At 39.0% G+C, this 12,647-nt stretch overlaps 1 protein-coding gene across 2 annotated transcripts in view; it reads left to right on the forward strand.

Moving 5' to 3' along the window:
• DNAH5 (dynein axonemal heavy chain 5) overlaps window positions 1–12,647 on the forward strand; it is a 241,550-nt gene that overhangs the window by 93,365 nt on the left and 135,538 nt on the right. For both annotated transcript variants that reach the window (XM_081054213.1, XM_081054212.1), the window contains exons 20-27: window positions 603–793; window positions 882–969; window positions 2,447–2,580; window positions 6,619–6,820; window positions 7,385–7,620; window positions 9,762–9,980; window positions 11,573–11,635; window positions 11,970–12,208. In XM_081054213.1, the coding sequence (XP_080910339.1) occupies window positions 603–793; window positions 882–969; window positions 2,447–2,580; window positions 6,619–6,820; window positions 7,385–7,620; window positions 9,762–9,980; window positions 11,573–11,635; window positions 11,970–12,208 (1,372 nt within the window). The remainder of the gene's footprint in view (window positions 1–602; window positions 794–881; window positions 970–2,446; window positions 2,581–6,618; window positions 6,821–7,384; window positions 7,621–9,761; window positions 9,981–11,572; window positions 11,636–11,969; window positions 12,209–12,647) is intronic.

A 12,647-nucleotide genomic window follows, 5' to 3' on the forward strand; every position in this document is an offset into this window, starting at 1 on the left:
TATCTATACCTATTTCAAACTTAAAAACCTCTGGGACATAAGTGGTGAGTTACACTTTATTTCTTCTCCACTTTTTAATTGCTCTGAGTTTGGATTATACACACTGTGGTAGGAAAGGCATATGTTTTATTCGAAATTCCAAACTAGTTATTTCTTTTGACGTTGGCTTGTTTTGATAGTTATTCTTGTTCTTAATTCCCTGCCTATTTATTCTACATTTAACTAATGTGTTGGCATACTCTTATTTGGACAGTATCATTTTCAACATTTTAGTTAAGAGTTTACCTAGTTAAAGCCTGATCCCACATAGTGGTTATCCTTTACTGAGGATGTACTGACAAATTGTAATCGATGGAAGGTAGCTTGGGTTCCACGGAGCTGCTCAGTGGAGCAAAACTAGATCCTCCAATAGTTTTCATTCATTCATTCATTCATTCATTCGTTCGTTCATTCGTTCGTTCGTTCGTTCATTCAACAAATATATGTCTGATTATATACTTATAATATATTGTTGTAGGTGCTTTTATTTTTCTGGTTAAGAATGAAGTAAGTCCCATTTTAAATTAAAAAGAGTACATCTTCCCTGTTTTGCATTAACTCAGACAGTAACAGTGCATCTGCGATGAAGCTGAACAGTCGGCCCATTTTCCGGGCTGGTGTTACTCTGGTCATTCCCAATATCACCATGACTCCTGCCCTGGAAGACATCCAGCAGACACTGAACAAAGCCGTGGAGTGTATCATTAATGTGACCAAGGGGGTTAGACAGTGGAGTGGTGAGCTCTTACCCAAGGTGAGTGTGAGATGAAGGAATTATTTCATGTGGAGGCTGCTGCTTCTGCAAATGGGACTGAGCTGAAAAATATCCTTTTATGTTGTAGAAAAAGGTTCATGAAAGAAAAATGGCTGCTTTGCAGAACAATGAGGACAGTGATTCTGATGTTGAAATGGGAGAAAATGAACCTCAAGGTAAATGTTATTTTAAGCTAGTCATTGTAAACCAGTATTTATTGACCTAAAATATTTTCCCTTCATGCAATTCTCAAATCAGAGTAGATTGGAATATCAATGAGCCAATTTTAAGTTTACAAAATATAAATAAAGATTCATGTAATTTAATATCACATTTGTGGGTGCATCATTGATTTCTGGTTGAATGTAATGTTGAGAACTGGGGGACAAGAAGGGTTTATGTTCTCAGTTTGAAGAGATACTTGTTTTCATCACAATGAATATTTCCTCATATTCAAGAGACATTGTCGCCCCATGATGTGTCCCGTGTTGCTGACATGCTATGATGTGTGTACATGCAGTACATCCCATGATTTTCCTTTTTATTCTATAAAATTAGGGGACACATGACATGCAAGTTGCTGTATTTTAAGGAATACAATGTGGCAGCTCTGATTCTCTTCCTCCCAGGGTCTGTTGTTACTGTTTGTTTCTTTATTGACTTTCCTGGACTAATTCTACAAAATGTGTCTTTCCTGTGGAGTGTACTATTGTGATCTCTGCTTGATTAGTTTTCTGGTCAACTAGTGATTGCACAAAGATATCCTTTCATTCTTTGAACCAGTAAGTCTCCCACCCTTTGCCTAGGGACACTGTATGTTGGAACACCCTGAAAGCTCAGAAAGTTTGCAACCCTGCCTGAGCCTTTCCTTACTGATTGTGTTCAGCCAAGGTTTGAAGACTGGAGTGTCTTTCAGTCATTCCTGGACATGCCCACAGCTCTGTACATATGCATGGCCTTGTAGAGCACCAGGATGGTGTCAGGGCTTTACAACACCTTCTGTGGACGTCTCATTCCCCAGAACTGTAACTTTTTTGGCCAACCTTTTGTTTGCCTCAATGCACGTCAGTAATTCAAGGAGCTGTGATCTTACGCAATTGTTGTCAATCATTTTTTGACAAACACCTTGGGGATAGGACTTTCTTCTCAGTGAGTTCTTGGGCAGGTCAAATAAAGATAAACTCTTTGAATGCAGCTTTTCCGGGGAGCGTCCAGACAGGTCAAATCGGGACAATTCTGTGGAGCTTCTTGAGGAGCGCCAAACCCAGTCTGAGCCCTCTGGTGACGCGTAGGCGGTAGTTCTCACAGTCATGGTGGTTGTAAGACTGCTGGGTTTTGAAGCTTCTTTGCAGCCAGGGAGGCGCACTGGGCCTGGAGCAAATTCAACAGTACAGGACTCACTGTTGTTACCAAGATTTAGCATTTTTTCTTGAATAAACAAATGTTCCTTGGATTGTTGAAAGCTTTGATTACTTTCCAGAGTCCTGAAGAATAGATACTGACATTTTTGTTTTTTCTGACTGTTTTCAGTTGCTTTTATAAAGAAGATTTTCGAAGGTCCTAACTTGACCATTACAGAAATCCCCTTCTCTTTTTAAAACATGTTCCTTATGTGGTCGATATCATTTTCTGTCTCTTTTTTTCTGTTTTTAGATACCTGTGAGGTAGCGTCTGTAAATTTACCCATTCCCGTGCAAACCAGGAACTATTATAAGAATGTCTCCGACAACAAAGAAATTGTAAAATTAGTCTCTGTACTTAGCACCATCATCACCTCCACCAAAAAGGTACGTCACGAGGGGTCTTTCCTTTCTGGCAGATGCCTGCGTGAAGCTGAACATCTCACGCTTGACCTCCATATAGCCTCAGTCTCACTGGTGCCTGCAGTGAGCGGCTTATGATATCTTATACGTACTCAGCAAATGTTTGTTTAACTAGATATTTTTCATTCTAATTGCAAGGGGAAAGAGAACTATTATTCTTGTTTTTTTTTTTATTGAGTTCTGTCTAATGACTTTAACCTATTTATTGATTCAGTACAAATAAATCTAACTGTTAAAAAGTTTGATAAGTCCCAAACCACAACTCAGACTGGTGTTATCATTCATCTTCATAGAGTCAGTGGTACTAGTACATTTGAAATAGAATAGGATTTACAGTTGGTTCTTCATATTTGTTTAGTCAGGCAAATCTTAAAAAATATCAGATGAGAATTTACGTGTGTTGCCATGTGGAAATCAGGTAATACTGAGAACAAAGAAAATATTACCATTATCAATACAAACTGGACATGGATATAAATTCGGGTTAATTTTTATTTCCAACCAGTTTATCTTTCAACTTTTCCTTTTTTAAGCAAATGTTTTCTTGTGGTCAAAAAGATTCAAAGCCCTGAAGTCAGTTTCTACTTAAATAAATTTATATTCACATTGCCACTAAGATCTGTTGACTCTTTAAAATGTTTCTCAGCGCTGAGGGAATAGTTGTCACTCAGTAAATACATCTTTTCTATGACTTCGTTTTGATAGAATGATTTCATTTGTTTGAAAGCATTTTGAAAGGCTGCCATTGCTGTAACCGTGTGAGGAAATATTAAGTTAATTTTAATGTGTTCCCGGGGGAACTGGAAGCTTTTGCATTTATATATTTCCAATTTTTCTTTCTTAATATATTGAATGTCCTGTGTTTAATTTTGCCCTAGGGACAGTGTTCACATAATTCAATTTAACAAATATTTATCTAGTGCATAGTTTATCATGCTCTATACTAAACGATAAAGCAACGTGGGATATTCTGTAATGATAATAAACATGCAGATATATTTTCCAGTGTCTCTGTAATCATGCAAAATACAATAAATTAAGTCAACAATGAGATCCATTCCTTTCTCTGAATAAAAGCAGCCACTATTATGAAAAACTAAGGGTAAGGCTTAGTAGTAGTAGTAACGTACTGTTGGCCACAAAATGCTTCTCTCTGTTATCATTTTTGGTGCATCTGCTTTTATGTTATTAAGGAAATGGACAGGTGTTAATCTTCCTTAACATAATACAAAAGGTTGGTTGGCTCTTGGAATTCCTTGAAGGACTTTTTCCACGTTGTTAGGATGGCCAAATTGCTTCTGGAAGAAAATATGCACCTTTGGTCATAATGCCAGATATGGCCAGCCCTGCACAGCCATAGATCCTTCTGAATGGTTTTCCCTTAACCACAAAAGATGCTAGGGTCCAACCCCTTTCCTCTTGCTGTAGCTGATTGGATCAGAATGTAAAACCGACCTACATCCAGCACTTTCATTGGCTGGTCATCAACTCATAACATTGCCTGGCTTGAAAAGATGAGCTAGCTGGATCAAACAATGAAAATAACCTTGGGGGAAACATTCCTTAAGTAGAACAGTTCTGTGTATATAGTTCATGTAACTTTTTCCTTTAAGCTCTAAGATACCTCCACTCTAAAAAGTACCAACTTCATAAAAACTGACACTTTGAGGTACAATAAATCAGAGTCTAAAACTTATTTAGTTTGGGTATATCTTAATATTATCAACTCTTCGATGTTGAAAGAGCTCAGTATTCTGGAATTTCTACCTATATCTGGATGTCTTTGATAATCTGTAATTCATTCAACAAACCGTCATACATTTGTGAGTACAGGTATCTGCTGTTGCAGTGCATTCTGGGCATTCATGTCAGCACGTCAGACTGTGCCAGGGAGTATGTTCTAATTGGGACAAGCTGTGGCAGGCTTAGCTTTCTGCATTTGAATGAGTGGGAGGCCTCATACCCATTAAACATGAGACTCAGAGGGACATTTTAGCTGCATGTTGGGAGTTGGAGTGAAACTGCTCCTTGGTTTGGAGCAGGTTGGTGCGATTTACTTAATGTAATTGGACCATTTAAAATGCTGTTCATAATGCTTTGTTTTTGCAGATAATTGAATTTTTAATTTAAAAATTAAAATTTTTCTCATGAAGATGTAACTTTGAAATTATAGTATAAGACAGTAGGAAAAGTTGATTCCCAAGAGGTATAAACATTATAAATGAGGTAAATTTTTAATTGTTTGTAGGTGATATAATTATCTACCAAGTAAATCCAAGAGGCTACTCTGAAAAAAAATTATGGCCCAATAACAGTTAAGTTAGTTGTTAGCTGAAAGATCGTTGTAGGCGTTTCTGCTGTAATATAATAAGCGTGTTCCCGAAAATCCTGTTTTACAAAGTTGCACAGTTAGTAAATATAGGGATTCTGAGAAAAACAGGATTGAGGCAGACACACAAAAGCTCTGTAACCAGAGTAGCAACAAAAACAATAACCATCATAGTAAAATATTAACCTGTTGAATAACATTCTACTAAGTATAGAAGTTTACTATCAAAAGGTGAAAGAAACTTGGTCGAAGCTGGTGTAAGAAACAGCTGAAGCTGCTGAGTTATGGAAAAAAGGATAAAATATCAAAGATCAGGTCAAACTGTGCAAAGAATATTCTCCACACTTGATTTTAGCCAAAAGGCCGAGAAGCGATGCAAAGAACATTCTTAAAACAAAGTGGGGACTAAATTGGCCCAAAGGAAGAAGAGGTAGAGTGGGTGTAGCACAGCATTGGGTCCCTTTGTGGTTTACTGCTTTAGCTACCACAAAGCAAAGTGCTGGGAAAAGTAAGTTGATAATAATGTGACCTCCCCATTATATTGACATTGTTCCCTAGTTACCAATTGTGAGTGAGTGGATTCATCTTACAGAAGCATACTTTGTAGTAAATGGGACTGTTTATTAAAAAATCACATTTTAAAACTTATATGCCATCTGTAGCTAGTTATAGTGGGAAACAGCATATTGAAAAATACCTAGGAATATACATACTAAGAAGTGTGTGGGGTCTCTATGAAGATTACTCTAAAATGTAACAAGGAATTAAAAAAAAAACATGATTGGAAGATTTGGAAACAATACCTGGATGAGAAGATTTAATACCATGCAAATGTCAATCCTTATCCAATGAATTTGTGCATTTTATGCAACTCAGGCAATCTTTCAGTGGGATTTGACACTGGAAATGTTCTGTTTGCCCCTCCAGATCTAATCTCCAGTGTCTGACTGTAGGGAACAAGTCAACAGGTTTCCATTGAGGCTTCTAGTAGATTCTATGAACTGGTCTTGGAGGAGAGATGAAGGGGATAGAGAAAGAGTGACATCAGAGTATTGTTTTTCCTTTTCCCATAGCACTCTGTGGCATGAATTTTTATTTAATATTAAAAAAAATTTATTGGGGAGTATTGGGGAACAGTGTGTTTCTCCAGGGCCTATCAGCTCCAAGTCGTTGTCCTTCAATCTAGTTGTGGAGGACACAGCTCAGCTCCAAGTTCAGTCGCCATTTTCAATCTTAGTTGCAGGGGGCGCAGCCCACCATCCCATGCGGGAATTGAACCAGCAACCTTGTTGAGAGCTTGCGCTCTGACCAACTGAGCCATGCAGCCACCCACTCTGTGGCATGATTTTGAGCTATGGTTTTTGACCTAAGGTCTAACTCCAATCAAGAAGGCCTGCCCACAAGAATCTTCATGGACTGTCTCTTTTTCAGTTTCTAGAAACTGCCCTCCTCCTCTTTTGGCTAGGGATGGTCAAAGTTTCACTGTTACTAGTCCTGGTTTACTATTTACACTATTGTACGTAGTCCAAATTCTGCGACATTTCCAACGAATGACACAGTTCATTAAACATTTTATGAATCTGCGGGAACCACCAGCAATTGGCTAATACTTCCTGATACCATGCCATTTCCGACTCTGCCTTCTCAATACAAGTCTGTTATTTGTATCCTAGGAAGTTAGTACAGCCATGGATTGCTTCAAACGCTACAATCATATTTGGCAAAAGGAGAAAGAAGAAACCACTATGACGTTTATTATGAAAAACCCCTTGCTGTCTGAATTTGAATCCCAGATTCTCTATTTCCAAAACTTAGAGCAGGAAATTAATGCCGAGCCTGAATATATGTGTGTGGGTGCCATTGCTCTGTATACAGGTTGGTTCATTTTCTTATAGCCATAAAAATTCAACAGTAGTGTTCTGTCCCTTCACTTAGATTAGGGTTCCAGAGAGTTCTAGCTATCTTAAAGACTGACTTTTCTTTTTTGGGCCTCAAGCTTTAACACCAATTTGTATATTTGTTTTTAATTCCCTCCTGCATAATTATTTATTCTGGACTATTTTGAATATTTTGCTGCTAAACCTTGAAAATAAATGCTAATTCAGAGAAAGGGGATCTGTTATGTTTGGAATTAAACTTTACTCCTTCTTTAATAAATAACAGTAATAAACTGGAGGCTTATCTCCAGTGGTTTTGATATGTACTTTGTTTTTCTCTTTTAGCATTTTGAAATATGTTTGCAATTGCTGGAAAACAAGCTTTATAAAAATAGATGAATATATAATAATGAGGAAAAGATTAATTTTTTTCCAGTTTGATTTTTCATATGTCAGAGGGCTATAAAATGCAAAGTATTTACTATTGGTGAACAGTTGCACTGGGTCTTCTCATACTGGTTCAAGTGTTTCAGACTTAATTGTGGACGCGTGGGTTTTACAGCTGACTTGAAGTTCACCTTGACTGCCGAGACGAAGGCCTGGATGGCTGTCATTGGCCGTCACTGCACCAGAAAATACAGGAGTGAGATGGAAACCATTTTTGCACTTGTTGAAGAATTCAATAAGAAACTGAATCGTCCAATTAAAGACCTAGATGACATTCGGATTGCTATGGCAGCACTGAAGGAGATCAGGGAGCAGCAAATTCTCATTGACTTTCAAGTAGGACCTATTGAGGTAATTGATGATCCTTTGTTCACTATAGAAACATCTCCACATGTTGGGTGATAGTTGCTGAAACACTGACCAGGTCTGGACTGGAGCTACTGGAGGCTAAAACTAAGAACAACATGATGTCTAACCCTCTGAGGGGCCCTTCTGTGGGCCAATTCTAGTTCCTCACATGTCACCTGAGATCCTTAAGAGCAGAGCCTGAGATGAGGATTTCTGAACAAGTGATTTATTGATAAGTGTTAACGGTAGAAGGGGAGTGAGAAAAACAGGAAAAGATGAGTTTGGGTTGGAGGTGCGGGAACTAAGCAAGGATGCGATCCCAGCTGTAGACTGACTGCAGCCTGAGCCCACGGGGAGCTCTGGAGCACGAGTTGTACCACACAGCCGTCCCACCTGGATGTGAGGGGTCTGCCTTGGTACCCCCAAATCTGTTCATCACTGACCATAACTTCCCCATGAGGAAGCTCCTTTTCAGAGGAGGACAGTTTTCCAGGGAAGAAGGCAGCTTGATCCCTACAGCCAGCACTCCCAGCGTTTGGGGAAGCAAATACCAGCTGGTAAACGAGACTGGATGGTGCGCTAACAGTGTCCATGCGTGTATGAACTCTGTATTAACTGGTTTCATCCTTACTGCAACCCCTACTTTACGCACAAGGAAACTGAGCATCAAAGAAGTTATGCAGTTTGATTAGTGTTACACATTACTTTTATTTTTTTAGCATCATACTATCTTTTCTAGATGAAAATGCTTTTATCGGGAATGGGTCACCATGCTCTTTTAAATGAGACTCTTATAATTGTAGCATGTAAGCAATTTCAGACATAGACAGCATTATCTTTTTTTCACACCATAACTTGAATGTCTGGACTTAAATTCTAATGCTCCAGCTCATGCTCTTACCTCACGCTTTCTGGATCCCTCTTTGAATTTTGGAAAATTTCAGGTTATTGTGAAAATGGTACAGATAACTGTACCTTGGCACCTCTGCTGTGTTGGGTCAGGGAGATCCCATGATCCTCTGTGCTCTTCACGGGAACTGAAACATCAAGGAAAGAGCCCCTGCTTTGTGTAGGACCAGGGGTGTCCCTGGGGTGTAAAGAGGAGGCCCAGAAACTGCCAACCCTGTTTTCCCCAACTTGAGAGTTAAGACAAAACTGTAGTCAAATAGTCAAGATTGAAAGACAATATTTATTAAGGATAGAATTTGTTTGGAAGACATGGTTGAGTGTATAACGCGCATATTCCCATTATACCCCCACCTCCATCTCCACACCCTACACATATACCCTATGGGCTTGTGAATACTAAATCCCAGCGTGGACTTCCTCACCCATCAGAGGCATCATTGGAAAGCTGTAGGCCTCTCTGTAACCCTGCTCCTTTGCACGGTGTGCAGATCAGAGCCACGCCTTTCAGAAGAAAGAAGGAAGAGGGGAGGAGACACACTGGTTTGTGCCTGCTCAAAGCTGAAGTCATTTATTTCCCAAATCAACAATTAGATATCCATTCTGCCTCTATGGGGAAGAGTGGTGGCGGGAGAAGGGGCCAGGGATATTTAGGGAAAATCCTTTCTCAGGAAAACCAGCCTTTGTCCCATTAATCTTCTAGCTAGCAGAGTGATCCCGGAGTTTTTGCATCCTGAGGGCATTGAGCTGGCCCAGGCTCTGATTCTTACCCTCTGTGTCTTACTTTTGGAAACTCTTACAAAAAAAGTGAAATGGGGTAGAGTTAAAACCCTGATTTATTTTGTTATTCTCAAACTAGCAGTTAAATTGTTTTGTTTTTCATTTAGTTGGTATAGTACTTTTATAGTTTTCAAATACAATTTAGGGGCCTAAGTAAAAATAACTTTTATTTGTATAATAATTTTTAGTTTTCAAAATGCATTTAAAAGGATACTTTTTTGATATTCAGAAAAATCCTGTGAGGCAGTCAGGGAATTTCCCCGTTTTGCAGATGAGGAAATGAGTATTTAGGGGCACAGTTGCTCATTTGAGCTTTTACAGTTTGCAAGTAGAGTAACTAGAACTCTCGTCGGATTTCCTATCATTGTGACCTTTCCCATTCTAATGCTTCAGCGAGTGACTATGTATAGATGTATGTATCTGACTGGCAGGAATTATATATTTTTTCCTTTGTGTAGGAATCTTATGCCCTGCTGAACAAATACGGGCTTCTGGTAGCAAAGGAAGAGATGGACAAAGTTGACACTCTGCATTATGCTTGGGAGAAGCTTCTGGTGCGTGCCGGTGAAGTTCAGAATGAGTTAGTCTCATTACAGCCCGGTTTCAGGAGAGAGCTTATCAGTGCCGTGGAGGTCTTCCTCCAAGAGTGTCACCAGTTCTATTTGGACTATGATTTGGTACGACTCTAGCTTTCTCTGTGTGTATTTTTGGGGAAGAGTGAATAAAGCATACAAAGTGTGTGTGTGTGTGTGTGTGTGTGTGTGTGTTACACGCCATTGACTTGGTTCTGACTCCCAGCGACCCTGTGGATGAGTGACGTCCACCATATCCTGTCCTCACAGCCCTGCTTGCTCCTGGAGACTCCCACCCGTATCTTCTCTTATGGCGTCAGTCCATCTGGTATTTTCTTCCTCTTTCCTGCTGTCTGCTATTTCCCCCAGCATTACTGTCTTTTCCAAAGAACCCCACCTTCTCGTGATGTGCCCGAAGTAGGACCGCTGCAGTGTTGTCATTTTTGTCTCCAGTGATGTTTCAGGCTGAATTTGCTCTGGGACCCACCTGTCTGTCTTCCTGGCAGCCCAGGGTACCCGCAGAGCTCTCCTCCCCCATATTTCCAATGATTCCATTTTTCTCCTGTCAGCCTTCTTCATGATTCCACTTTTACATCCATACACAGTAATTTGGAATACGAAGGTGTGGATGCAAAATGTAGTCATTGTTTAAAGATTATGTGCGAAATTTAATGAAATGCCCTCGGAAGGGGAATTTCATTTTTATGAGAGCAAGCATTTCCCATTCTCGATCCTTTCCCCTTAGAGTTCATCCAGAATAATTTCAACAGGAAATAGGGAATTTAAATGGGCTGTTCATATCATATCATTGTTTTGTTGCAGAAGTTGTTTGATAGCTTCTAAATTTGTGTAGGCAAATACTGTTTGTGTGTATTAGGCTGATGCAAAAGTAATTGCAGTTTAAAAGGTTAAAAATAATTGCAAAAACCGCAATTACTTTTGTACTAGCCTAATAGTTGCAGTGGTCATCCTTTCTTTCCATAGCACTCATTAGTTCCACAAGGACTGTAAAGCACCCAGCGTGTGCCAGGCGCTGCCTTTGGTGCTGAAGACACAAAGGTGAACGTGACAGATGGAGTCCATACATATGTGAATTTTACTGTAGAATCTTCCATTTGGAATATGTTGTGTAATGAGACCCATTTCTAGCCAATTATAATGGGCTTCAAGAAGGGAAATACACAGAGCAAAGGGTAAAATCTGTACCGATTAGCTAGTTTCACACCAAACTACAACATTAATAGTGTTAGGTGAGTGGATCCATGCACTATCTTCATGGCTGAAGAAAGCACAGAAATCCACATATTTAGGCAGGAAAACCTGGTTGGAATGTTCAGATTAGAGATTACTTTGAATTTTGTGGCATTAGTGTTTTAGTTCAAAACCAGACATTACGTGCTTCTTACTAAGTGGTTACTGACCTTTGCCTTGGCACCTAAGAAGTGAATAGCACATATTTTTAATTTTTGAAATTTCTTGACATGTGGACGTTGTGGCATTAACTTGTGGTTAGACTTGAAAATATTTCCAAATGAGTTACCTTCCTGATTGCTGTTTTCGTAAACAAGAAACTGTGTTTCCTAGCAAGCATGTGCTATGCATGACAGCTAACTTCCATATTCAAATACTTTGAGCTTATGAAATTTGTATGCAAACACTTCATTCTGTTTTATGTTTGTTTTAACTTTTTGTTTCAGAATGGACCAATGACTAATGGCTTGAAACCCCAGGAGGCCAGTGATAGGCTTGTCATGGTTCAGGTAATCTTTTTAGTTTCTGTGACCTTCTAAACAACCCAAAACCTTAATGTGTTTTGAACATTTACTCCCCCCGCCCCCCACGCTTTGATACAGAAAGGTTTATTGTGGAATATGGTATGTACTTACTTACATTTAAAAAACATGATTCGGTATGGTTACAATTAGAGTTGGTTTCAATTAATTACTATTAGTATGGCTATAATTAGAGTTAGTGTAACTAATTATACTCATTTAGTATTTCTATTTACATGTTTGCTGATTTGCCAGTTTTGTTTTTCATTTGCATGTTTATTCATTTGTACATCATTTTGATGTTTTCACATATTTTTACTAGAATCAATTTGATAATATCTACCGAAAATACATCACCTATACTGGAGGAGAGGAGCTTTTTGGTCTGCCAGTTACCCAGTATCCTCAGCTTCTCGAAATAAAGAAGCAACTAAATCTTCTCCAGAAAATATATACTCTTTACAACAGCGTCATAGAAACCGTAAATAGCTATCATGACATCCTGTGGTCAGAAGTGAATATTGAAAAAATCAACAGTGAACTTTTAGAGTTCCAGAACAGGTGAGAAATTAAATGCTTAACGTGCCCAGAGCTATTGGACCGCAAGTGCTTTCTCTTTGATCGGCTGCCAGGTTTTCTTCTCACTCCAGGTGTTTTGAAAGTACGTTGTGCTGCCTTGTTCGTATCTATTAGACATCACCTTGTCAAATGCTATTTATTAATTATCCCTGTGTGTGTACACCGGGAGACAGCATGTCTTTTAAATCGGGACGAATCTTGTCAGGGGTTTTCTGCAGCTCGGAGGTACCTGATCTCTGTTTATATTATACTTATCAAACATTTGAAGCTTATGTTAGATGGTTTCCTAGAATAAAAACAACAGCTCCATGGTTTTTCTATGCCCTTTCAAGGATTAAACCCAAAGAAAGTGGAGGGTCATTTGTTATACTTTTGGCTGACTGCCTGATACCCTCTGCTCTGCTTTGTACTTGGTAGGGTC

The sequence above is a fragment of the Rhinolophus hipposideros genome (genome assembly GCF_964194185.1).
Source record: "Rhinolophus hipposideros genome assembly, chromosome: 7".
Lineage (NCBI taxonomy): Eukaryota > Metazoa > Chordata > Mammalia > Chiroptera > Rhinolophidae > Rhinolophus > Rhinolophus hipposideros.